Source organism: Heptranchias perlo, chromosome 35 (genome assembly GCF_035084215.1).
Source record: "Heptranchias perlo isolate sHepPer1 chromosome 35, sHepPer1.hap1, whole genome shotgun sequence".
Taxonomy (NCBI): Eukaryota; Metazoa; Chordata; class Chondrichthyes; order Hexanchiformes; family Hexanchidae; genus Heptranchias; species Heptranchias perlo.
Genome location: NC_090359.1, coordinates 18,412,581 through 18,438,709, shown reverse-complemented (window position 1 = coordinate 18,438,709; position 26,129 = coordinate 18,412,581). Strand labels below are relative to the sequence as shown.

Here is a 26,129-nt window from a genome sequence, read left to right as displayed (position 1 = left end):
CAACTGTGGGTAAAGGCATGCAAAAATAAGGGGTTCAGCTCCCATCGATCGACTGTGACTGGCTGAGGAGTGAAGATAGAGATAGAATGAGGCGACCCAGCGCACGGTATAGAAAGAACTTGCATTTATATAGCGCCTTTCACAACCTTAGGACATCCTTTACAGCCAACTAAGTACACTTTAAATGTAGGGAAACGCAGCAGCCAGTTTGCGCACAGCAAGATCCCACAAACAGCCATGCGATCATGACCACATAATCTGTTTGTGATGTTGCTTGAGGGCTAATTTTCAGACAAGTAAGAATTTTATTTAAGAGAAACTTGAGCTCAAGTGGAAGCTGTGTTCTAAGACCATGGTTAGAACCACCTCTTCACTGAGCAGAGGAAACAGTTAACTTTTATACAGTTCAATTAGTAATGTCTGTCTATCATTGAATATGGGCGTACATGTACACTCTCATTGGTTCAAGTGGTTAGTCAATCAAAAATAGGGAACCCACCCTCTAGTTTCCCATGCCTGTTCAACATCACGAGGCAATGTCTGGGAAAGTGCCTTTCCCCTAAGAAACTGTCTTTATTATCAGTTCTGTACTCAGTCTCCAGGCTATATGGTCATTCATTTTTGTTAAGTCAGACAGTTATCTCATAAGCAGACAATAGCTCTTCTGTGTGTCTTTGGTGCGAACTTAAAACATAAGCTTTCTATTATATTCAGCTGGTCAGCTAACATGGTCAACTTATCCATCATGCTTTGCTTCTTTGATGGTCAAGTAACTGTTCAGTATTTCTACATTTAATATGGTCAGCTTTATGGTTTAGGTGTATTACAGAGTTAATTTGGTCAGGCATTTCTTTATGGTTTTCCACACACCCACGACTTTCTGGCTCCGAGGCAAGGGCATTACCCACTGAACTGTGAGCAATAGACACTGGTCAGTGCTGCCCTCGATGAGTGGAACACATCCACATTGCAAGTGGATGAAATACGAAAGCAGGTTCTTAGACACCTGTTTGAATGTCTTTGTTTGAAGCCCAGACTTTCTTATTGCTGCTTGGTTGAAATTTAGTTGGGGGGGTGGGGTTTGCCTGCTTGCTCTCATGTTGGTCTCGCGTGTTTGCAGGTTTGTGAATGGCAGTGGGTATTTCTGTGCTGTAGCCGATGCTTTGGAGCAAGCCAAGGAAGAGATCTTCATTGCAGACTGGTGGTGAGTGAAAACACTCTTTCCGTTCAGTCACACATACCGTCGGTCCATTGCGTTGCATTTTTGAGTTATAGAATCATACAGCACAGAAGGAGGCCCTTCAGCCCGTCGTGCCTGTGCCGGCTCTTTGAAGGAGCTATCCAATTAGTCCCTCTTTCCCCAGAGCCCTGCAAATTTTTCCAATTCAAGTATTTATCCAATTCCCTTTTTGAAAGTTATTATTGAATCTGCTTCCACCGCCCTTTCAGGCAGCGCATTCCAGATCGTAACAACTCGCTGCGTTTTTAAAAAAAATGTCTCCTCATCTCCCCTCTGGTTCTTTTGCCAATTATCTTAAATCCGTGTCATCTGGTTACTCACCCCCGGGCAGTTGCAACAGTTTCTCCTTATTTACTCTATCAAAACCCCTCATGATTTTGAACACCTCTATTACATCTCCTCTTCACCTTCTCTGCTCTAAGGAGAACAACCCCAGCTTCTCCAGTCTCTCCACATAACTGAAGTCCCTCATCCCTGGTATATTTCTCGTAAATCTCCTTGGCATCCTTCCCAAATGGTGTTCTATATGTAATATTTTCTTTCGTTTCCTATCTACCTTTCTACACTCTGACTCTAACATGAGGCGATTATAGGGGTGAGTCCACAGCCCACCATCGCTCAAGATCTACAAGGTTTGCTGTCTAGCAACAGTGTTAGATCTTGGAAACAACTTAATATGCTTCGATGAGGTTATATAGATGGGCTTCGCTTGGACATGGCAATCACTGGGGCTCATGTGTAGGAAAAGCCCTAATGGGACCAAAACTAGTTAGCCAAGAGTGGGTCATGACCTCAAGAACTTGTGGGTGTTGAGATCATGGAAGGCACCGATGTTTTTTCTTCATGGGGCCTGTCGAGATTTAATGGAACTGTTACCACAGCCACGAGGCGTTCTTGGGCCGATCCAGATTCTGGAAGAGCTGGATTTGAAAACTTCTGGTGGTTGGCCAAAAATTTAAAAGGATGATGCCAGAACTGGGAGGTTACAACTATCTGGAAAGGCTGAACAGGCTGGGGCTCTTTTTTCTTTAGAAACGAGAAGGCTGAGGGGTGACCTGATGGAGGTATCTAAGATTATGAAGGGGTTTGACAGGGTAGATGTGGAGATGTTTGCACTTGTGGGGGAGACCAGAACTAGGGATCGTAAATATAAGATAGTCACTAATAAATCCAATGGGGAATTTGGGAGAAACTTCTTTATTCCTGATTAACAAGGGAGTCAAAGGTTACAGTAGGTAGACGGGAAAGTAGAGTTGAGGTCACAATCAGATCAGCCATGATCTTATCAAATGGCAGCGCAGGCTCGAGGGGCCGAATGGCCTACTCCTGCTCTTAATTCTTAAGTTTGTAACCAAAGAGTGGTTGGAATGTGAACTTGCTGCCACAACGAGTAGTTGCGGTGAATAGCGTAGATGCATTTAAGAGGAAGCCAGAGAAACACATGAGGGAGAAAGGAATAGAAGGATATGCTGATCAGGTGAGATGAAGTAGGGAGGGAGGAGGCTCGTGTGGAGCATAGACCAGTTGGGCCGAATGGCCTGTTTCTGTGTTGTACATTCTATGTAATTTATGTAAAGCAGTTCAATATCCTGACATGGCACATCTCTGTGTGATGTTTGCCCATTTTTAAATTTTGCTTCGTCTGTTTTTGTATTTTCAAACTGCTCAAAATCAGACGCAGTCGCTCACACTAAATGGTGAATACTTTCCCTTCAGTTTATTATCTTGTTCAATGATAACAATGCTCCCTCTTACTCCAGGTTTGATTTAAAATGTTGTGCTTTTGGTGGAAAAACTCACCTATTCGCTAATAGCCTGAGATCTGAAGGGTTTTGATCGAGTAAATAGGGAGAAAGTGTTTCCATTGGCAGGAGAACCCAGAATTAAGGTAATTGGCAAAAGAACCAGAGGGGAGATGAGGAGAATCTTTTTTTTTTAATGCAGCGAGTAGTTATGATCTGGAATGTGGTGGAATTGTAACTTTCAAAATGGAATTTGAAAAGGAAAAAATTTGCAGGGCTATGGGGAAAGAGCAGAGGGAGTGGGACTAGTTGGACAGCTCTTTCAAAGAGCCGGTACAGGCATGATGGGACGAATGGCCTCCTTCTGCGCTGTAAGGTTCTGAGATCTGAAGCTAAAAGGAAAAAGGGCAAATGGAGCTTTCTCCTCCTGTTGATGTCACCTTGGCAGTGACGTAATGGTCAAGCAATCGTACTGCCTTGGTCATGACATTAACGTCCGCCTGTGCGGACAGTGTGAATGAGACCGTCCTTCTGTGTGAACTCAGTGGTTTTTGTTCTGGAAGCTCTGCACTGAAAGGTATTGAACTTTTGTGGCATTGTCTTCCCTCATTGCAGGCTGAGCCCTGAGGTCTACCTGAAAAGACCAGCGAAGGACAACTACTGGAGGCTGGACAATGTTCTGAAACGCAAGGCGGTAGGTCCCCAATAGCCTTGACCAACAACACGAGTTTCACAATTTGTAGTATAACAATGCAGTTAGAATTTCCAGAGGTCTGGGAGGGTTCAATTGACCCAGACATCCCTGGGATAGGAAGAGGATTGGGAATTGTGCTGGCTTTACAATGTGCTGTGTTCCGATTTGCTATTCCCTGCCGCTGTAAAGTGCCTATCAGCTGAGGACAGGATTAGGCCCCGCTGGATGGTCCGCAATTGTCAAATATCCTGTCCAGTCTCTCGTGTACAAAATGGCCACTGGGCGAGATATTGGGGTCCTGCCATTGACTATGAAATCACACCAGCTTCAGGAGAGAAGACCAATTTTAAACGTGCCCACCCTGTTTTTTTTTAAGGGGAGGAACTTTCTGGAACTTTCTTGAGGAACTTTCTTGAGGAACTTTCGGAAATCTAAAACTAAATCGTAATTTTTAAAAATTCTTTCATGGGATGTGGGCATCACTGGCGAGGCCAGCATTTATTGCCCATCCCTAATTGCCCTTGAGAAGGTGGTGGTGAGCCGCCTTCTTGAACCGCTGCAGTCCGTGTGGTGAAGGTTCTCCCACAGTGCTGTTAGGAAGGGAGTTCCAGGATTTTGACCCAGCGACGATGAAGGAACGGCCGATATATTTCCAAGTCGGGATGGTGTGTGACTTGGAGGGGAACGTGCAGGTGGTGTTGTTCCCATGTACCTGCTGCCCTTGTCCTTCTAGGTGGTAGAGGTCGCGGGTTTGGGAGGTGCTGTCGAAGAAGCCTTGGCGAGTTGCTGCAGTGCATCCTGTGGATGTTGTTGCTCGTGTCGAGGCACCGCACCCTCCCTCTCCGAGGGCCACCCGGGCACGGACGAGGCAGGGAGCCAGAGTGACCCCTCCCTGGACCTGTAGATGACCTCCGTGGTCAGGTGGTTTAGGCGAATCCCCTACCCTCAGGTACCTCTGCAGGGCCTGAAGACGGGCAGCCATAACCTGGCTGTTGATTTTTGAAGGATTCTGAAGCAGGGCGAGTGGAACTCCTTTTGTGTGTCTTTGTTTTCAGGAGCAGGGCGTGCAGATCTTTGTCTTGTTATACAAGGAAGTTGAACTTGCCTTGGGCATCAACAGTGACTACAGCAAGAGGACGTTGACATCTCTCCACCCAAATATAACGGTACAGATTTTGGTTCCTCTTTAATTCAGCCTCTTCCAGTGTTGCTTGTCTCCAGTCTTCTCCCTGCTGGAGATGCCGATGGCGTTTTTATGTCGTGTTAAAAGCTATCGAGAAAGGGACAGTCAAGTGGAGGCTCTCTGCCTCCGAGTGCCACTTTCACTGTCATCCCTGTTTGATCCAGGCCCGTGCTTTCAACCAATTTCGACTGGCACCAGAATCAAAGGCCCGTGAAAGCTGGACACTCAACGGGTTCACTAATGACCTTCTGGGAATCGAAACCACCCCTTTTTAAAGGTTCAGGGCTCGGACGTTCTTGCAAGTGCGCAATTTGCGGATTTTGTTTTCGGGATGTGGGAGACGGCGACACGGCCGCATTCGTTGCCCCTCCCTAGTGGCCGTGAGAAGGTGGTGGGCCTTAGCGGTTGTTTTTACAACTTGAGTGACTTGCTAGGCCAACGCAGAGAGCATTGAAGTCAACAGTCTTGTGTAGGACTAGAATCACGTGCAGGCCAGACTGGGCAGGTCCACTCCCCAGAAGGACATTAGTGAACCTGACGAGCTTTATTTTGAACTTATTTCCAACAGTGACTGCACTTCAAGAAGTACTTCATTGGTTGTAAAGCGCTTTGGGACGTCCTGAGGTCGTGAAAGGCGCTATATAAATGCAAGTTCGTTCGTCCGTTTACTTCTGGTGCTAGCCCAAAAATTTACCAGAATTATTAAATTTGTTTTCACAACTTGCCGTGGTGGGGTTTGAACTCGCGTCCTCCGGGTGACTAGTCCAGCGCCATCACACTACCGTACTTTATATGGTCAGAAGTGGGAGTGCTGCATGGGGCCCACGGAGGGCAGGGGATCGATGTCAGACTGACCGAGGCCCAGAGCACCAAACGGAGCCTGGTTCCAAAATCCCAGCCCGAACCAATTTTTCAGTCCCCTGATCCATTTATGAGTTGACAATCGTAGAACGATACAGCACAGAAGGAGGCCATTCGGCCCATCGTGCCTGCGCCAGCCCTTTGGAAGAGCTATCCACTTAGTCCCATAACCCTGCAAAATTATCCCCTTCAATTATTTATCCAATTCCCTTTTGAAAGTTACGATTGAATCTGCTTCCACCGCCCTTTCAGGCAGCACATTCCAGATCAGAACAACTCGCTGCGTAAAAACATTTCTCCTCATCTCCCCCTCTGGTTCTTTTGCCAATTATCTTAAATCTGTGTCCTCTGGTCACCGACCCTCCTGCCAGTGGAAACAATTTCTCCTTATTTACTCTATCAAAACCCTTCAGGATTTTGAACACCTCAATTAAATCTTCCCTTAACCTCCTCTGCTTTAAGGACAGAACGAAAAACGATTAAGTGGTAAGAGCGGCTCGTTAAACAGTTTCCCGACTCCTGGCATTAGGTGTTGCTGCAGGTCCCGTTCTGCGGAGGACAGAAGGAAAGACTTGTGTTTACACCGTCTCTCAGGAAGGTCGCAAAGTAATTCACATACAAGCAATCGCTTTGCAACGCAGCGACTGCTATTATGTAGGCAAACACAGCAGGCATTTTGCACACTGCAAAAATCGCTGAAATATCGGGGCTTAAATTACGTGGAGAGACTGGAGAAGCTGGGGTTGTTCTCCTTGGAACAGAGAAGGTTGAGAGGAGATTTGATAGAGGTGTTCAAAATCATGAAGGGTCTAGACAGAGCAGATAGAGAGAAACTGTTCCCATTGTCGGAAGGGTCGAGAACCAGAGGACACAGATTTAAGGTGATTGGCAAAAGAACCAAAGGTGACATGAGGAAAAACTTTTTTACACAGCGAGTGGTTAGGATCTGGAATGCACTGCCCGAGGGGGTGGTGGAGGCAGATTCAATCATGGCCTTCAAAAGGGAACTGGATAAGTACTTGAAAGGAAAAAATGTGCAGGGCTACGGGGATAGGGCGGGGGAGTGGGACCTGCTGGATTGCTCGTGCATAGAGCCGGCACAGACTCGATGGGCCGAATGGCCTCCTTCCGTGCTGTAACCTTTCTATGCTATCAATAAGACAAATGACCCGGTATTTTTTGGTGGTGATGTTGAGTGAAGATTGTTACCCAGACATATATCCAGTGGGAGACTAAGTCAATGCCAGGGGCACAGCATCATGAACATGGGTGCAGTACAGGAAGAAGTTCAATGCTTTGACATGAGTGGTCAAGGTGAGTGAGGTCAACTGTCAAGTGGCGTCTCCTACCAACTGCACCACTAGCCCCATCCACTGCTCCACCCACTACACCCCCCATCACCCACATACCAACAAACTCTTTCCATCAGTACTCAACTCTGCCAATCAGATGCTTCCTCTCACCCTTACACATTACCACTGTTACAAGCCGCCCACCCACAACTCACAGGCCACACACACTGGCAGCTATTCAACCATGACAGACACATCACCCAGACACACGTCCCGCTTTCTTAGAATCATAGAATCATAGAAGTTTACAACATGGAAACAGGCCCTTCGGCCCAACATGTCCATGTCGCCCAGTTTATACCACTAAGCTAGTCCCAATTGCCTGCACTTGGCCCATATCCCTCTATACCCATCTTACCCATGTAACTGTCCAAATGCTTTTTAAAAGACAAAATTGTACCCGCCTCTACTACTGCTTCTGGCAGCTCGTTCCAGACACTCACCACCCTTTGAGTGAAAAAATTGCCCCTCTGGACCCTTTTGTATCTCTCCCCTCTCACCTTAAATCTATGCCCCCTCGTTATAGACTCCCCTACCTTTGGGAAAAGATTTTGACTATCTACCTTATCTATGCCCCTCATTATTTTATAGACTTCTATAAGATCACCCTAAACCTCCTACTCTCCAGGGAAAAAAGTCTCAGTCTATCCAACCTCTCCCTATAAGTCAAACCATCAAGTCCCGGTAGCATCCTAGTAAATCTTTTCTGCACTCTTTCTAGTTTAATAATATCCTTTCTATAATAGGGTGACCAGAACTGTACACAGTATTCCAAGTGTGGCCTTACTAATGTCTTGTACAACTTCAACAAGACATCCCAACTCCTGTATTCAATGTTCTGACCAATGAAACCAAGCATGCTGAATGCCTTCTTCACCACCCTATCCACCTGTGACTCCGCTTTCAAGGAGCTATGAACCTGTACTCCTAGATCTCTTTGTTCTATAACTCTCCCCAACGCCCTACCATTAACGGAGTAGGTCCTGGCCTGATTCGATCTACCAAAATGCATCACCTCACATTTATCTAAATTAAACTCCATCTGCCGTTCATCGGCCCACTGGCCCAATTTATCAAGATCCCGTTGCAATCCTAGATAACCTTCTTCACTGTCCACAATGCCACCAATCTTGGTGTCATCTGCAAACTTACTAACCATGCCTCCTAAATTCTCATCCAAATCATTAATATAAATAACAAATAACAGCGGACCCAGCACCAATCCCTGAGGCACACCGCTGGTCACAGGCCTCCAGTTTGAAAAACAACCCTCTACAACCACCCTCTATCTTCTGTCGTCAATCCAATTTTGTATTCAATTGGCTACCTCACCTTGGATCCTGTGAGATTTAACCTTATGTAACAACCTACCATGCGGTACCTTGTCAAAGGCTTTGCTAAAGTCCATGTAGACCACGTCTACTGCACAGCCCTCATCTATCTTCTTGGTTACCCCTTCAAAAAACTCAATCAAATTCGTGAGACATGATTTTCCACTCACAAAACCATGCTGACTGTTCCTAATCAGTCCCTGCCTCTCCAAATGCCTGTAGATCCTGTCCCTCAGAATACCCTCTAACAACTTACCCACTACAGATGTCATCTGCAGTTCCCAGGCTTTTCCCTGCCGCCCTTCTTAAACAAAGGCATAACATTTGCTACCCTCCAATCTTCAGGCACCTTACCTGTAGCTGTCGATGATTCAAATATCTCTGCTAGGGGACCCGCAATTTCCTCCCTAACCTCCCATAACGTCCTGGGATACATTTCATCAGGTCCCGGAGATTTATCTACCTTGATGCACGTTAAGACATCCAGCACCTCCCTCTCTGTAATATGTACACTCCTCAAGACATCACTATTTATTTCCCCAAGTTCCCTAACATCCATGCCTTTCTCAACCGTAAATACCGATGTGAAATATTCATTCAGGATCTCACCCATCTCTTGTGGTTCCGCACATAGATGACCTTGTTGATCCTTAAGAGGCCCTACTCTCTCCCTAGTTACTCTTTTGCCCTTTATGTATTTGAACATGGATACAGTGCAGGAAGAAGTTCAATGCTTTGACACAAGTGGTCAAGTTGAGTGAGGTCAACTGTCAAGTGGTGTCTCCTACCAACTGCTCCACCCACTACACCCCCCATCACCCACATACCAACAAACTCTTTCCATCAGTACTCAACTCTGCCAATCAGATGCTTCCTCTCACCTTTACACATTACCACAGTTGCAAGCCGCCCACCTACAACTCACAGGCCACACACACTGGCAGCTATTCAACCGTGACAGGCACATCACCCAGACACATGTCCCGCTTTCTCACAGGAGAAGGTGGCACATATCAGGAGGCAGCAAGTGGCAGTGGCATTTAGCCCCTCGAGCCTGTTCTGCCATTCAATGAGATCAGGGTGGACCTGTGACCTAACTCCATATACCCGCCTTAGCCCCATATCCCTTAATACCCTTGGTTCACAGAAATCTATCAATCTCAGATTTAGAATTCACAATTGAGCTAACATCAACTGCCGTTTGCAGAAGAGTGTTCCAAACTTCTCCCACCCTTTGCCTGTAGAAGCATTTCCTAACTTCACTCCTGCACGTCCTTGCTCTAAATGTTAGGCTATGTCCCCGCGTCCTAGTATTCAAGTGTAGGAGACCTCCAAAAACAGTTACAAATGTCTGGGCAGCCAGAAGCAATAATCCAGCCACGAATCTGTAAATCCTGCACGGTCCCTTTTAAATAGCGCTGGTGGGGGGTCCTCCAGGCACTCTAAGACGCGTTCAGATAGTCGGGGTTAAGACTGTGCGTTGAGTTGAGCGTTAAGTCCCAAAATGGTGTCCATCGCTTTAAATCAGCGTTGTACGCTGATTGTATCCATTTTCTCCTTACCTTCCGGCCTTCGGTATCTGCGCATGCGCCAATACCTATACCAAGATGGCGTCCGGCGCACATCACGCTGGAAACGTACGTGCGCAGCCGAGACGCCATCTTGGATGTTCGGGAGGCCGCGTAGCACCGAAACAACGGGCGCTACACGGCCCAATTTAACGCCCATAGTCTCAGGATAAGGGGTCGGACATTTTAGGACTAAAACGAGGAGGAATTTCTTCACTCCGAGGGTGGTGAATATTTGGAATTCTCTACCCCAGGGGGCTGTGGGTGCTCAGTCATTGAGTATATTCAAGACTGAGATCAATAGATTTTTGGACTCTGGGGGGAGTCGAGGGATTTGGGGATAGGGCGGGAAAGTGGAGTTGAGGTCGAAGATCAGCCATGATCTGATTGAATGGCGGAGCAGGCTCGAGGGGCCGAATGGCCGACTCCTGCTCCTATTTCTTACGTTCTTTGCATGAAGAAGTGTTTCCTAACTTTTCTCTCCTGAATTTGAGCTTGTGTTCCCCTTCCCCTAGACTCCCCCCTCCACCAGCTCAGATGGGATGGCCGATAGTCCTCTATTTTTGTTTGGTCCATTGTCTGCCTGTCGCTCGCGTCCAGTCTGGAAGCATTCGCGTGCTGTTAACTGCCTTTCTATTTTTTGCCCCCTCTCCGTCGGCAGGTGATGAGGCACCCAGATCACGTGTCGTCGACAGTCCTGCTCTGGGCTCACCACGAGAAATTGGTGCTCATCGATCAGGCGGTGGCGTTCCTCGGCGGCCTGGACTTGGCCTACGGGAGGTGGGACAACCAGGAGTATCGGCTCACGGACTTGGGGAATGCAGAGCAGGCCAATCACACCTCGCACCTGGTACACACAACTATTCGGATCAAATTTAGTTTGTATCTTGGTTCCTACCCCCATTGCGTAGACGGGACATCCACCAAATTCGCAGTGGAGTGGGAAGGGCCCCCTGAGGAAAGAGTTGCATTTATATAGCACCTTTCACAACCTCCGGACGTCCCAAAGCGCTTTGCAGCCAACGATGTCCTTTATTGAAGTGTAGTCACTGTTTTAATGTGGGAAACGCGGCAGCCAATTTGTGCACAGCAAGATCCCACAAACGTGACCAGATAATCTGCTTTTGGTGATGTGGGTTAAGACATAAATATTGGGCAAGGCACCAGGGCGAACTCCCCTGCTCTACTTCGAAATAGTGGCCGTGGGATCTTTTACGCCCACCTGAGAGGGGCAGACAGGGTTTAACATCTCATCCGAGAGACAGCACCTCCTACAGTGCAGCACTCCCTCGGTACTGGGAGTGTCGGCCAACGTTGTGTGCTCAAGTCTCTGAAGTGGGATTTGAACCCATGACCTTCTGACTCGGAGGCGAGAGAGCGCTGTCCAATGAGCAACGGCTGATGCACATAAGCAAAGCCTCCATTTTTTTTTTCGTTCTTCCCCCTAGGTCAGGAATCACAATGAGGAGGAACAGCTGGAGAAATGTCGGGCCAGCGAGGGTTGCAGGGTTGACGGAGAGAGAGGACGCCAATCTGATTGCTCGTCTGAATCGACCGAGTGCAATGCTGCCGGAAAGTTCTGGCTGGGAAAGGACTATTGCAACTTCATTCTGAAGGACTGGGTGCAGTTGGACAAGCCTTTTGAGGGTAAGGATAGTTTAGTGATGATTGGAACTTGGCGTTTCTCCAACATGCTTCCCAGAAGGCATCCCCTTGTCGTTTAAAAGCCGAAACGTTAGGTGAATAGGAAGTGTGCCACAGGATAAACAGTAACTCCTTACCGTGGTATCACACACCAGAGACTATGAGTTACTTTGTTGGGTTTTAGTCGGGAGCTGTCTTATATCCCATGTCCTTATGTTGTCGTGTTATTGGGCGGTCATTTACCCTGTACCTCTAATGTATTTATATAGCGCCTTTCACAATCTCTGGACATCCCAAAGCGCTTTACAGCCAATGAAGTGCTTTTGAAGCATAGTCATTGTTGTAATGTTGGCACTGTGGCAGCCATTTTGTGCACAGCAAGATCACACAAACAGCAACGAGATAATGACCAGATAATGTGGTTTTTTTTAGTGATGTTGGTTGAGGGATAAATATTGGCCCCAGGACACCGGGGAGAACTCCCCTGCTCTTCTTCGAAATAGTGGCCGTGGGATCTTTTCCAAGATGGCAGACAGGGCCTTGATTTAATGGCTCATGCGAAAGACGGCACCTCCGACAGTGCAGCGTTCCCTCAGTACCGCACTGGAGTGTTAGTCTGGATTATGGGCTCAAGTCTCTGGAATGGGATTCGAACCCACAGCCTTCTGACTCCCAGGCGAGAGTGCGAGCCACAGCTGACCATTGCGGTCACAGGCTAAAGCTAATAGAGGAATTTATTTACCAAAAAAATAATTACACGGAGCTCATGCCACTGAACTCCAGCAACGAATGAAGAGTTAGTCTAATGTTTCTTTTTCCTTCCCCGACCTACAGACTTCATCGACCGAAGTTCTACTCCACGTATACCATGGCGTGATATTGGCGTGGTTATCCACGGGGGAGCGGCACGTGATGTGGCTCGGCACTTCATACAGCGATGGAACTTCACCAAGGTCATATTGCTATGGCAACAGAAATTCCTTTTGACATAGAAGCATTCTTCGGTACAGCCACAGTCTGACTGCTCGCAACCTCGGCCTCCTCTTTGACCCCGAGATGAGCTTCTGGCCGCATAATCCACTCCATCACCAAGACCGCCTACTTCCACCTCCGTAACATCGCCCGTCTCCGCCCCTGTCTCGGCTCATCTGCTGCTGAAACCCTCATCCGTGCCTTTGTTACCTCCTGACTGGATTAGTCCAGTGCTCTCCTGGCCGGCCCTCCACCATGCACCCTCCATAAACTTGAGCTCATCCAAAACTCTATCCTAACTCTCACCAAGTCCCGTTCATCCATCACCCCCGTGCTTGCTAACCGACATTGGCAACGCCTCGAGTTTAAAATTACGGAGGGTGGAAGGCGGGAGGCCAGTCAGAAGAGCATTGGAATAGTCAATCCTGGAGCCAACAAAGGTATGGATGAGGGCTTCAGCAGCAGATGAGCTGAGCAATCCCAATCCCTACTGACATCAGGCCCAAAATATGTCACAAGAAAAACTGCAAATGTTTTAATTTTTTTTTCACAGAAAACCCAAGATATTCTTTGTAATTTTTAGATAGTGAAACCAAAGTACAAGGCACCTGGTTTCCCCTACCTGCTGCCAAAGTCTCACACCACTGCTGACAGCCTCCCATTTGTGATTCCAGGCTGCGTACCGGCGAATGTCCAGGTGAGTAACTGAGAGGGCGAAGCTGCAGTGTTCGTAAAAATGCATCAACGAAAGCTGGGTTGGCGTCCGATGGACGCATCCACTCGTGTTGGTTGTTGGCCCTGTCTGCTCTATCCCAAATGGATGGGCCTTGCAGACATCTCCCCAATCAAGTGTTGGGAGGGCTCCCGTTAAAGTCGAGATGGGCTCACCGCTCCACCAAGAGCTGGAAGATTGGAGCCGTTCTACGAGGCGTGGTAACGAATGGCTGATTATTTCTTTTCCATTATCTTTCCGTCCAGGTCCTGCGATCAGTTGAATGTTGGTCTGCGGGCTCCAGTGAAAGTTCCATCTACAATGCCTACTTGCACGTGATCCGTGACAGTCAGCACTTCATATATATTGAGGTAATACCCGCAGCCAGCAAGTGTTTGATCAGCGCATTCCACTGGCGGTTGATTACGTAGAATTTTACAGCATGGAAACAGGCCATTCGGCCCAACAGGCCTCTGCCACTCCACCTCCTGCAAGGCACAAGTCAGGAGTGGGATGGAATACTCTCCACTTGCCTGGATGAGTGCAGCTCCTACAACACTCGAGAAGCTCGACACCATCCAGGACAAAGCGGCCCGCTTGATTGGCACCCCATCCACCACCCTAAACATTCACTCCCTTCACCACCGGCGCACTGTGGCTGCAGTGTGTACCATCCACAGGATGCACTGCAGCAACTCGCCAAGGCTTCTTCGACAGCACCTCCCAAACCCGCGACCTCTACCACCTAGAAGGACAAGGGCAGCAGGCACATGGGAACAACACCACCTGCACGTTCCCCTCCAAGTCACACACCATCCCGACTTGGAAATATATCGGCCGTTCCTTCATCGTCGCTGGGTCAAAATCCTGGAACTCCCTACCTAACAGCACTGTGGGAGAACCGTCACCACACGGACTGCAGCGGTTCAAGAAGGCGGCTCACCACCACCTTCTCAAGGGGCAATTAGGGATGGGCAATAAATGCCGGCCTCGCCAGCGACGCCCACATCCCACGAACGAATTTTTAAAATTAAATTGAGCATATACTCAACAAAGAATTAGTTGGTGGGGGACATTGGGCATGTTTGGAGTGTGAGGAGCTCTGGCTGCTTTTATGCCACTTATGTGCTTTGAATCCCACAAACCGCTCAGGAGGGGAGCTGTTCACACATCTGTTACTTACCCTGACCCATGTTCGTTCCCTCTTAGAATCAGTTCTTCATCACCTGTGCTGATGACCGCACCGTGTACAACCAGATTGGAGATGTTATTGTCGAGAGAATTCTCAAAGCACACAGGTGAGTTTTTAAAAGTGCCTCCGCTGAGTTCTTTGACTCACCGAGGGGCCTTCAAGTGACTGCTTTAATAGACGGCCTCTCCTCCAAAATCCAGCACTAATTAATTCAAGAAGCAGGACTCATTAAATCACTGAGCGGGAACGCTTCAATTTTGCAAGGGTCGGACTCGACAATGACTGCAATTTCCAGCTTTATTTACCTCACCCAGATCCCCCTTCTCTCTCGACTGTAAAGCTTCTCCAGTCTCTTGTAGCTCGTCCCTTTTCCATTCTGGGGGCCTGGGTTGGCTGAAGCATCCATTGATTTTCTGGAGGCTTCCTGCGGAGAAGAATCTCACTCTCCAGCCCCCTCCCCCCAATTCCTTTGCCCGATACCATGATCCGTTGGGCAAGTCGGCCCCCGTCCAACTGCTCTTGTAGCTCGCTGTGTGATGGAGGAGGAGGATTAATTGTTTTTTATTATTATTATTGTCGAATTCCAGCCCTCGCTCAAAATGGCCACCTTATTTTCGTTTCAATTTTTCCAGAGCGAAGAAAAACTATCGTGTTTATATTGTCATCCCATTGTTGCCCGGGTTTCAAGGAGATTTGTCAACGGGCGGCGGGAATTCTATCCAGACCATCCTGCACTTCACTTTCCGGTAAATCTGTTCTCCTGGAATCAACGGTGTGACAATCCGTCTTGGCATGGGGTCCAATTAAACACTTTTTATTTCAGGTGTAGCAGGTTCTCGATGCTCATTAATGAGACTTGCAATGGTTTACGATTTTCAAGGCACTCTGTCCCCCCCCCCCCGAGAACCACTAGTTCACCAAAAGGGGGTAAGCGATGGATTGCCACTTGTAAATTCTATTGTGAACAGCGGGTCGAAATGGGCTTAGGAACAGGAGGAGGCCATTCAGCCCCTCGAGCCCATTCCGCCATTCAGTTAGATCATGGGCTGATCTGTATCTCAACTCCATCTCCCCGCCTTGGTTCCATAACCCTTAATACCCTCACCCAACAAAAATCGATCAATCTCAGTTTTGAAATTTTCAATTGACCCCCAGCCTCAATGGGGCGGGGGGGGGTGGGGGACCTTCCACATTCCCACCACCCTTAAATATTTGTTTTGTTCTTTGAATTATTGCTTGCAGTAAGCAGCGATTTATGTATCAAATGAATGGGACAAATCGGGCTCTGTGAATCTCCAGGCAACTGGTGCAAAAGGATCTTTGATTATTCTTCTTAAGCTCGAGTCCAGCAGACGGAACGAAACGGTCGAAGACCGATATCAAATCCACTGCCTCCCCCGAAGATAAGGGAGAGACTGTGTAAAGTGTGCAGATATCTCTCGCCATGGCGAACGCTACAATGTCACTATACTGCTGCACTTTTGGCAAGTTTTACGACTAAATAACTGTTTCCTTTTTTAAATTTTCCCTAATCTAGCTCCATGTGCCGAGGCGAATATTCAATAGTTGAACGCTTAAAAAAATATAGTAAGTATTTTTTATTATTGTCTTCTCTTTCCTCTCAAACCAAGCTGTAACGATCTAACTGCTTGCCCCATGTGCATCTCCGCTGATTTCAGGACGGGTCTCGTGATGCCTGAACTGTGCAGTAGAGAGTTAGGACGTGGGCTGTCTCAGCCCAGGCCGAGGAGGGGTGGGTGGTCATTTTTTTTTCTTAATCACTTCTCCCATGTTAGCCGCTCGCCTTTACAGGAGAGAAATGTCCTCTGCTTTGAAGAGGACGCTTTCACCCCGTTGCTGATGGGAGGACGTCTCCTGAAGCCAACTGAATTGGGCCGAAAACTGAAGGTCAAACTAGGAAACTATCTCGATGCGGGGAGAGGGGGGAATCGTTATTGCATTAAGAAGTCTGGAAATCCGTGCGTTTGTGCGAAGCGACTTTTGGTTGACGGAGGTGTTCCTGTTTTATATTAATCTTGGGTCCACTCCTCCATTAAAATGGTGGACAGTGTAACTTCATAGGAACATGATGGTACTCATTTTAACTTTGGACTTTATCTCAAAGTAGCTGGAATACAAAGGGGTGGGAGATATGTTCCAGTTATATAAAGCTCTGGTTAGACCCCATCTGGAGCACTGTGTTAAGTTCTGGGCACCGCACCTCAGGAAGGATATATTGGCCTTGGAGGGGGTGCAGGGCAGATTCACCAGAATGATACCGGGGCTAAAAGGGTTAAATTACGAGGACAGGTTGCACAGACTAGGCTTGTATTCCCTCGAGTTTAGAAGATTAAGGGGTGATCTAATCGAGGTGTTTAGGATGATTAAAGGATTTGATAGGGTCGATAGAGAGAAACTATTTCCTCTGGTTGAGGGGAGTCCAGAACAAGGGGGCATAACCTTAAAATTAGAGCCAGGCCGTTCAGGGGTGATGTCAGGAAGCACTTCTTCACACAAAGGGGAGTGGAAATCTGGAACTCTCTCCCCCCAAAAACGCTGTTGAGGCCGGGGGTCAATTGAAAATTTCAAAACTGAGCTTGATCGATTTTTGTTGGGCGAGGGTATTAAGGGTTAGGGAACCAAGGCGGGTAGATGGAGTTGAGATACAGATCAGCCATGATCGAATTGAATGGCGGAACAGGCTCGAGGGGCTGAATGGCCTCCTCCTGTTCTTATGTGGAATTGGCCGTCCGTTGCACAACTCTCCTGATTCTCCATTCCGTTCGTTTCACTGGAAAGGCAAATGAGGAGATCCCATATCTCCCATTTGGCCCGATGTGAAACACCCCCAGCGGAGTGTTGCTGTGCTCGTATTTTCCACAGTGCCCTTTCTAGACTAAACATTTGAGGTTTCTTCTCAATTTCTTTCTGCACCATTTCCGGCCAAGAAGGTCAGTAGGTGATACAATCCAATGTCCCTACCACTGTCCCTCTATGGTCACCTGAGAGAATCAGTGTCCCAATTTGGGAATACATGATGGCAGTGCAGAGGGATCGCTGGCAGAGATCCATGCCCTGATGAGAGTTTTGGACCACGACGTATGTGCAGTTTTTGTTTTACAGAAGCTTCTAGAAGATACAAGAATTAAATATAGATTTCATGTTCTTGATACAGAGGAGGTTACTGATTTATTGCTCAAAGGTGGCCAACTGTGGTTCAGTGGGCCGCTGCTTACCTCTGAGTCAGAAGGTCGTGTGTTCGAGTCCCCGTTCCAGAGACTTGAGCACAAAATCCAGGCCGACATTCCCAGTGCCAGTACTGAGGGGTGCTGCACTGTCTGAGGTGCCGTCTTTTGTTTGAGACGTTAAACCGTGGGCCCCGTCTGCTCCTCTCAGGTGGATGTAAAAGATCCCATGGCCACTATTGGGCAGAAGAGCAGGGGTGGGGGGCGTTCTCCCAGGCATCCTGAGGCCAATATTTATCCCTCAATCAACATCACTAAAAAGCAGATGATGTGGTCATTTAATCTCAATGTTGTTTGTGGGATCTTGCTGTGCGCAAGAGGTGCGAGAACTCGCCCAGCGAGCCACGGCCTCTCCTGCTCCTGAACATTCTCGTCTGCTCTTGATGGTGACCAGACCCCCCCTGTTGTGTGTCCTTCCCTTTTTCAGTGGGGGACGAGTGGGTGAATTACATCTCGTTCGGTGGGCTGAGGACTCAGGCTGAACTGGACAGCACTCTGGTGTCGGAGCTAATCTACATCCACAGTAAGATGCTGATCGCAGATGACCGACAAGTCATCATCGGTGAGGAATTGAAGAGTTGGGTGTCTTTTTCCCTTTCATTCAATGTTTGAAATTCCCAGGGGCTGGACTTGCTTCAAGCAGTCAAAGGGGAGCTGCTCGAGTCCGTGCCGGTGGTGCACACCTCTCCGTATAGACGCTAGGTCGGTCACTCTGGTCTCCTGGACACAGCTTGATTGTCTTTGTAGGCTGGAGAGAAACTTCCCTCAGAAAGCTGTCTAGGCTTGGGGGTCAATTGAAAATTTCAAAACTGAGATCGACAGGTTTTTGTCGGGGAAAGGTATTAAGAGTTAGGGAACCAAGGAGGGTAGATGGAGGTGAGATACAGATCAGCCATGATCCAATTGAGGGGCTGAATGGCCTCCTCCTGTTCCTACGGAGGTGAAATTCCCTCAGTTTATTTTTCTAAATTGGCCGACAAAAGAGAAGAGAGGGGGTGGGTGATTGTGTGTGTGTTTTCATCCTTGTTTTCAAATCCCTCCATGTCCTCGCCCCTCTCTCCCTATCTCTGTGACCTCCTCCAGCCCTACAACCCTCCCAGATCTCTGCGCTCCTCCAATTTTGGCGCCTCGCGCATCCCCCGATTTTCATCGCCCCGCCATTGGCGGCCGTGCCTTCAGCTGCCTCGGCCCTCAGCTCTGGAATTCCCTCCCTAAACCTCTCCCCCTCTCTCTCTCCTCCTTTATGATGCTGCTCAAAACCTACCTCTTTGACCAATCCTGTCCTAATATCTCCTGATGTGGCTCGGTGTCAAATTTAGTCTGATGATCGCCCCCCCTGTGAAGCGCCTTGGGGACGTTTTACTATGTTAAAGGCGCTATATAAATGCAAGTTGTTGTACGCTGTACCACGCAGGGACAGGATGGGCTCGATGGACCAACTGGCCTTTCCCTGTCCCATTTTTCATTCCCTTCACCTCACTGGTAACGTTGGTACCCCTCCCTCCTCTCCAACAGGCTCTGCAAACATCAATGACCGAAGCATGCTGGGTAAGCGGGACAGTGAGATGGCCGTTCTTATAGAAGATTCCGAGATGGAGGCGTCTGTAATGGATGGCAGCGAATACCAGGCGGGGAGGTTTGCCCATCAACTCAGACTTCAGTGTTTCAAGTATGTTTGCTAACTCATCTCTTCTTAAGGTACCTCTCTTCGGGTACAATTGTAGCCAGTGTTCTTGTGCGCGGGAGAGCAGATTTGCCAAGATTGGGTTCCCTTCTCATGACTGCCCTTGAGACCAAGGCGGCATTTGACCGAGTGTGACACCAAGGAGCCCCAGTGAAACTGAAGTCTATGGGGATCAGGAGGACAGTGGCTGGAGTCACACCGAGCACAAAGGAAGATGGTCGTGGTCGTTGGAGGCCAATCATCTCAGGACATTGCTGCAGGAGTCCCTCGGCAGTGTCCTAGGCCCAACCATCTTCAGCTGCTTCATCAATGACCTTCCCTCCATCATAAGGTCAGGAGTGGGACGACCTCTGCCCCCTCGAAGGACAAGGGCAGCAAATGCCTGGGAGCCCCCCTCACCTCCAATTTTCCCCTCCACACACACACACACACCATCCTGACTTGGAAATATATCGGCCGTTCTTTCACGGTCGCTGGGTCAAAATCCTGGCACTCCCTCCCTAACAGCACTGTGGGAGAACCTTCACCACACGGACTGCAGCGGTTCAAGAAGGCGGCTCACCACCACCTTCTCAAGGGGCAACGAGGGATGGGCAATAAATGCCGGCCTCGCCAGCGACGCCCACATCCCGAGAATGAATAATTTTAACGAGCTAAATGCTGCACTGTGTGGAGCTGGGAATGCAGAGATTTTTAACCTCCAGATCGTCCTCCGCATTCAAAGTCCCTAATCTCAGCACCACTGTCCTGGGGAAGCACTGACCCGGTGACTGGTGAGGGGGCTACAGAGGCAGAGCCACTGTCGGGGCTGATCTCGTGAAGCCCCTAAGAAACCGTGGTCTCGGGCAGGAGACCGACTCGAGAAGAAAAGGGATCTGGGGGTCCGAGTGCAAGAAAATCAAAAGGTTAGTTTGCAGGGGCAGCAGGTGATCAAGAAGGCCAACGGAATGTTGGCTTTTATTGCTAGGGGGATAGAATATAAAAACAAGGAGGTATTGCTGCAGTTATATAAGGTATTGGTGAGACCGCACCTGGAATACTGCATACAGTTTTGGTCTCCATACTTAAGAAAAGACATACTTGCTCTTGAGGCAGTACAAAGAAGGTTCACTCGGTTAATCCCGGGGATGAGGGGGTGGACATATGAGGAGAGGTTGAGTAGATTGGGACTCTACTCATTGGAGTTCAGAAGAATGAGAGGCGATCTTATTGAAACATATAAGATTGTGAAGGGGCTTGATCGGGTGGATGCGGTAAGGATGTTCCCAAGGATGGGTGAAACTAGAACGAGGGGGCATAATCTTAGAATAAGGGGCTGCTCCTTCAAAACTGAGATGAGGAGAAACTTCTTCACTCAGAGGGTAGTAGGTCTGTGGAATTTGCTGCCCCAGGAAGCTGTGGAAGCTACATCATTGAATAAATTTAAAACAGAAATCGACAGTTTCCTAGAAGTAAAGGGAATTAGGGGTTACGGGGAGCGGGCAGGAAATTGGACATGAATTTGGATTTGAGGTTAGGATCAGATCAGCCATGATCTTATTGAATGGCGGAGCAGGCTCGAGGGGCCGATTGGCCTACTCCTGCTCCTATTTCTTATGTTCTTAAAACGCTTTAAAAGAAAGAGGGGAGGCCTCACCGTGAATAGTCCAAAAATGATACGCTTTGAAATCACACCGACGTCCGAATGGTATTTATTTTGAACTGGTTAGAGAAGAGATAATTGTGTGTGTTCTTACTGATAATTTACGCCTCAAATTTAATAGCGTTCACAGCATTGAATGTCAGATGTTGACAGGTCTATTAAGCATACAATAATTAAGCATACACTTACGACAAAACCCTGTGCGTTTTGAGCCAGAGAATTCGAACGCGTTCGTTCTGAGCTGGGTACAGACAGATTGATCAGACCGTAATCGAGTTCTGAGGTATTTGTTGCAACCCCCACTCTTTTTAATACCTGTTTCTCGGCCCTTTCTCCGTGATAATTTGCGTGGTTCACAGCTACATCGTCACCATTCAACACTGATTTGATTGTGTCCTGACATTGCAGCCGTCGACCCATTACTCCTGGATTTGACTCTCGCTCCCGAACTTTCCAGGTCGATCTTTCTCAGGCAGGTGCTTACCTTCAAGCCCTTCCTTCGAACAAATGGACCTTGTCTGCCTGTTCTGTGCCTGCGACCTCTGACCATTCTCTCTCTCTTTCCACAGGGTGCACCTCGGTCTTCCTGATGATCAGATCGCAGCTATTCAGGACCCGGTTAGTGACTGGTGTTTCCAGGAGATCTGGAATGCCACCGCAACCACGAATGCTACCATTTACGACCAGGTGGGTTCCGTTACAGGACTGGGGATCTAAGTTACCCCTACACGTGCCTGCAATGTATGCGTCTGGTGGTGGTGAGCCGCCTTCTTGAACCGCTGCAGTCCGTGTGGTGACGGTTCTCCCACAGTGCTGTTAGGAAGGGAGTTCCAGGATTTTGACCAGCGATGATGAAGGAACGGAGATATATTTCCAAGTCGGGATGGTGTGTGACTTGGAGGGGAACGTGCAGGTGGTGTTGTTCCCATGTGCCTGCTGCCCTTGTCCTTCTAGGTGGTAGAGGTCGCGGGTTTGGGAGGTGCTGTCGAAGAAGCCTTGGCGAGTTGCTGCAGTGCATCCTGTGGATGGTACACACTGCAGCCACAGTGCGCCGGTGGTGAAGGGAGTGAATGTTTAGGGTGGTGGATGGGGTGCCAATCAAGCGGGCTGCTTTGTCCTGGATGGTGTCGAGCTTCTTGAGTGTTGTTGGAGCTGCACTCATCCAGGCAAGTGGAGAGTATTCCATCACACTCCTGACTTGTGCCTTGTAGATGGTGGAAAGGCTTTGGGGAGTGAGGAGGTGAGTCACTCGCCGCAGAATACCCAGCCTCTGACCTGCTCTCGTAGCCACAGTATTTATGTGGCTGGTCCAGTTAAGTTTCTGGTCAATGGTGACCCCTAGGATGTTGATGGTGGGGGATTCGGTGATGGTAATGCCGTTGAATGTCAAGGGGAGGTGGTTAGAATCTCTCTTGTTGGAGATGGTCATTGCCTGGCACTTATCTGGCACGAATGTTACTTGCCACTTATCAGCCCAAGCCTGGATGTTGTCCAGGTCTTGCTGCATGCGGGCTCGGACTGCTTCATTATCTGAGGGGTTGCGAATGGAACTGAACACTGTGCAGTCATCAGCGAACTGTATCTCCGTAGTGCTGTTAAAAGCCATGGAGTTCCATGATTTTTAACACTTTTTGTTGGTCTTTGTGGAGAGGGGGACCGGAGCCCAATTGGACTGAACTTTGACCCCAATGGTTTTCAGAATGGTGGCTCTTTCCATTTCTGAAAGCTTTTTCATAAAAGAATATTCTTCATCTCCGGGGGCGAGGGGGGGGAATGGCAAATTTCTGATTAGATTTCACATTTTCCTCCCCATTTCTCCCCCCCCCCCCCCCCCCCCAGGTTTTTAAGTGTCTCCCCTCGAATTCTGCTCCAAGTCTCGTAGAGTTGAGAGAGTTTGTGTCAACGCCAGGTCTGGTGACGGAGAATCCGGAGGAAGCTCGAGAGAAGCTGAAAAGCATCCGTGGGTTCTTGGTCCAGTATCCACTCTACTATCTGTGTGAGGAATATCTCCTTCCCCCACTCAACAGTAAAGAAGGAATGGTTCCCATTGAAGTCTGGACTTGATGAGAATGGATGGCATTTGGCTGCCACAGCTGGTTTGGAATTCTAGGACCAGTCTCCTCTCTCAATCCCTGCAGTTTTGAACTTCTCATTCAGTCATCTTTTTGATGGTCCATTTTGGCGGCCAAATGGAAGATTGCTTCTGGATTATCAGACAAATAGGAGTCGGTTGACGTGACCAATTCGAATGGCTTCCTCGGTGGGAACCAAGAGATATTTAGTGTGGCCTCTGCTTGCTTCTGATCACCGGGTTGTGTTTTGTGGAAATTCCTAGGGACTGTGGCCAGCTGGTGAGAATGGGTGAGTCTTAAATCAAGTTCCAGGATGTGCCTGGAAGACGATTCAAAAGTCCTGGAAGCCCTCGAATCGCTACGAGACGGGTTCTGTTCTCAGCATCCTCTCGATCTCGGATTCCCTTGCATGTTGTTTTTTCACGGTCACTTTTGTAACGTGCGTGTGTGTATTTTTTTATTTTTTATTAACTCTCCCATCTCGAGCCGAGAGGCAACAGGAGCACTGTCAGAAGAATTCCTGAACAAAACGCTGAGCAGTTTAGGGCTGGCCCTCAGATTTCAGAGGAAAGGCTGGTTTGCAGGACACTTCGAAGAGTTTGGATCCTTTCAAACTTCACTTTTTGTACCATGAGGCCGATCAGATCTTACGGCCTGCTGCCTTCCACTCTTGTAAGTGGTCACACTGCCATCTTGAGACAGAAGTGTCTGAGAACAGAGTAGATTTTAATTAGTACTCGACAATATAAAAGTAATAATTCTAATTCTGGTTTGAAGGTACACTATGGGTTTCGGGCTAGAGCACTCATTCCAGGGGGCACTGTGTTTGCAAACAATATGGCAGGACCTTTGAGTTATATTTTAATAATGATTTTGAGGATTAGACACCTCCCTCTGCTGGTCTATCACTGTACCCAGTTACACCTCTCACTACCTCCCTCTGCTGGTGTCTCTCTGTGCCCAGTTACACCTCTCACTACCTCCCTCTGCTGGTCTATCACCGTACCCAGTTACACCTCTCACTACCTCCCTCTGCTGGTCTATCACTGTACCCAGTTATGATGTGGAGATGCCGGTGATGGACTGGGGTTGACAATTGTAAACAATTTTACAACACCAAGTTATAGTCCAGCAATTTTATTTTAAATTCACAAGCTTTCGGAGATTTTCTCCTACCTCCCTCTGCTGGTGTCTCTCTGTATCCACTGGCTAGTTCTCTGTTCATTGACGAGCGCGTCTGCCACGTCGTTCATGTGTTCTGACAAATAACTTCGTGCAAATTTAAACTCTTTTTAAATATTTTACTCCGTTTTTTAAAAAATTAATTGATCTGATGCCACCCTGACGAGACTATGTGAATTTCATTGCACATTGATGGCTTTGGCAAGCAATGAACAATGTTCACCAAACTCTGTCTTGTCAACTGCAATTTTCCTTCTTCAGCTCCATGGTTACAGTTTTTGAAGTGAGTGATTCCGAGGCCTCTCCAGAATTCCCATATTGTCCATTAGTCACTCTCTGCCCAAGTATTGCAACTTCAATAAAGGCCCTTTACTTTGACATGTGAGCACAGCGATTGTAAACGGGCATTTTTGAATAAAGCTCATTATAAAAAGAGTCTCGTCTCTATCTTTATAAAGTCCTCTTTACGATTTGTGAAATTACTTTAGAAAGTGCGGTTTCTTTATGTTCTCTTTTCGAACTGGAACAAAAAATGGGGATTTCAGAAATACTCCTTGAAATATTTTTGAATAAAGTTTAAAATGTTTAACAACAACTTGCATTTATGTAGCACCTTTTAACGTCGTAAAATGTCCCAAGGTGCTTCACGGGAGCGATTTGTCAAACAAAATTTGACACCGAGCCACATAAGGAGATATTAGGACGGGCGACCAAAAGCTTGGTCAAAGAGGTAGGCTTTAAGGAGCGTCTTAAAGGAGGAGAGAGAGGCGGAGAGGTTTAGGGAGGGAATTTCAGAGCTTAGGGCCTAGACAGCTGAAGGCACGGCCGCCAATGGTGGAGCGATTAAAATCGGGGGATGCGCAAAGGGCCAGAATTGGAGGAGTGCAGAGTTCTAGGAGGGTTGCAGGGCAAATGAAGGGGGGTTGATTGAAAATGGTTTTTAGGCCAATTTGAACTCTGGGCAATCTCCTGGGGGGAGTGGGAGCTGGGTGGCGGGAGAGGAGGGAAATCAGGAGCATGGTAAGTCCAGGAGGGGGAGGAGATGTGTGGCGGCAGGGGGAGGAGGGCCTGGACTTCACTAGTGGGATCTGGAGGAGCTGCTCCTGCTGCCTTGGACCCCACTAATGACGGTTTACTTTTTAACTTGCCTCAGTGGGCCGTGCTGGCTTCTCGACGGCTTTCCTCTGCGGGATTGGCCCCCACCCTGTTCATTGGGTTAAAGTTCAGGGGTCGTGATGTGACCCCGGAGTCGGGCGGGAGGCTCGTTCAAAGCAGAGATCGGTGGCGTTAAAATGGCCGATCGACAGGAAAGGGACCTGCTCCATTTTAACTGCTCGCCGTTCCCACCCCCTGCCCCCGGATCGGGAAGAGTTTAAAATCACCCTGTCCACATGCGCCACGAGAGGGCAACCTCTAACTACAGGTTGTTCTTGCAGGTGTTATGAATGAGTTGGGGGTCTATTTGTAACTATTCACCATTACTAATCAATAAAACCATGCATTTCTTCACTTTTAAATCATATTGCATCTAAAACAAGAGTACGTTTATTGTCTGCCTCGGTCTCTCCCTTGTCCCTCGCTCTCTACCTCCCTCTGTTGGTGTCTCTCTGTATTACTGCATTGTTACACCACTCTCTATCTCCCTCTGTTGGTGTCTCTCTGTTACTGCATTCAGTTACACCGCTCTCTATCTCCCTCTGTTGGTGTCTCTCTGTATTACTGCATTGTTACACCGCTCTCTATCTCCCTCTGTTGGTGTCTCTCTGTTACTGCATTCAGTTACACCGCTCTCTATCTCCCTCTGCTGGTGTGT

At 48.2% G+C, this 26,129-nt stretch overlaps 1 protein-coding gene across 2 annotated transcripts in view; it reads left to right on the top strand.

Annotated features, from left to right (window-relative positions):
• The window catches only part of LOC137302380 (phospholipase D1-like), a 71,975-nt gene extending 47,224 nt beyond the window's left edge, over positions 1 to 24,751 (top strand). For both annotated transcript variants that reach the window (XM_067972005.1, XM_067972006.1), the window contains 15 exons: positions 1,121 to 1,204; positions 3,598 to 3,676; positions 4,732 to 4,842; positions 10,633 to 10,821; positions 11,420 to 11,618; positions 12,450 to 12,568; positions 13,171 to 13,284; positions 13,566 to 13,670; positions 14,509 to 14,597; positions 15,124 to 15,237; positions 16,029 to 16,078; positions 18,164 to 18,298; positions 19,252 to 19,405; positions 21,632 to 21,749; positions 22,902 to 24,751. In XM_067972005.1, coding sequence (XP_067828106.1) covers positions 1,121 to 1,204; positions 3,598 to 3,676; positions 4,732 to 4,842; positions 10,633 to 10,821; positions 11,420 to 11,618; positions 12,450 to 12,568; positions 13,171 to 13,284; positions 13,566 to 13,670; positions 14,509 to 14,597; positions 15,124 to 15,237; positions 16,029 to 16,078; positions 18,164 to 18,298; positions 19,252 to 19,405; positions 21,632 to 21,749; positions 22,902 to 23,126 — 1,885 coding nt within the window. In that variant the 3' untranslated portion in view covers positions 23,127 to 24,751. The remainder of the gene's footprint in view (positions 1 to 1,120; positions 1,205 to 3,597; positions 3,677 to 4,731; positions 4,843 to 10,632; positions 10,822 to 11,419; positions 11,619 to 12,449; positions 12,569 to 13,170; positions 13,285 to 13,565; positions 13,671 to 14,508; positions 14,598 to 15,123; positions 15,238 to 16,028; positions 16,079 to 18,163; positions 18,299 to 19,251; positions 19,406 to 21,631; positions 21,750 to 22,901) is intronic.
• The last annotated feature ends 1,378 nt before the right edge of the window (positions 24,752 to 26,129 follow it).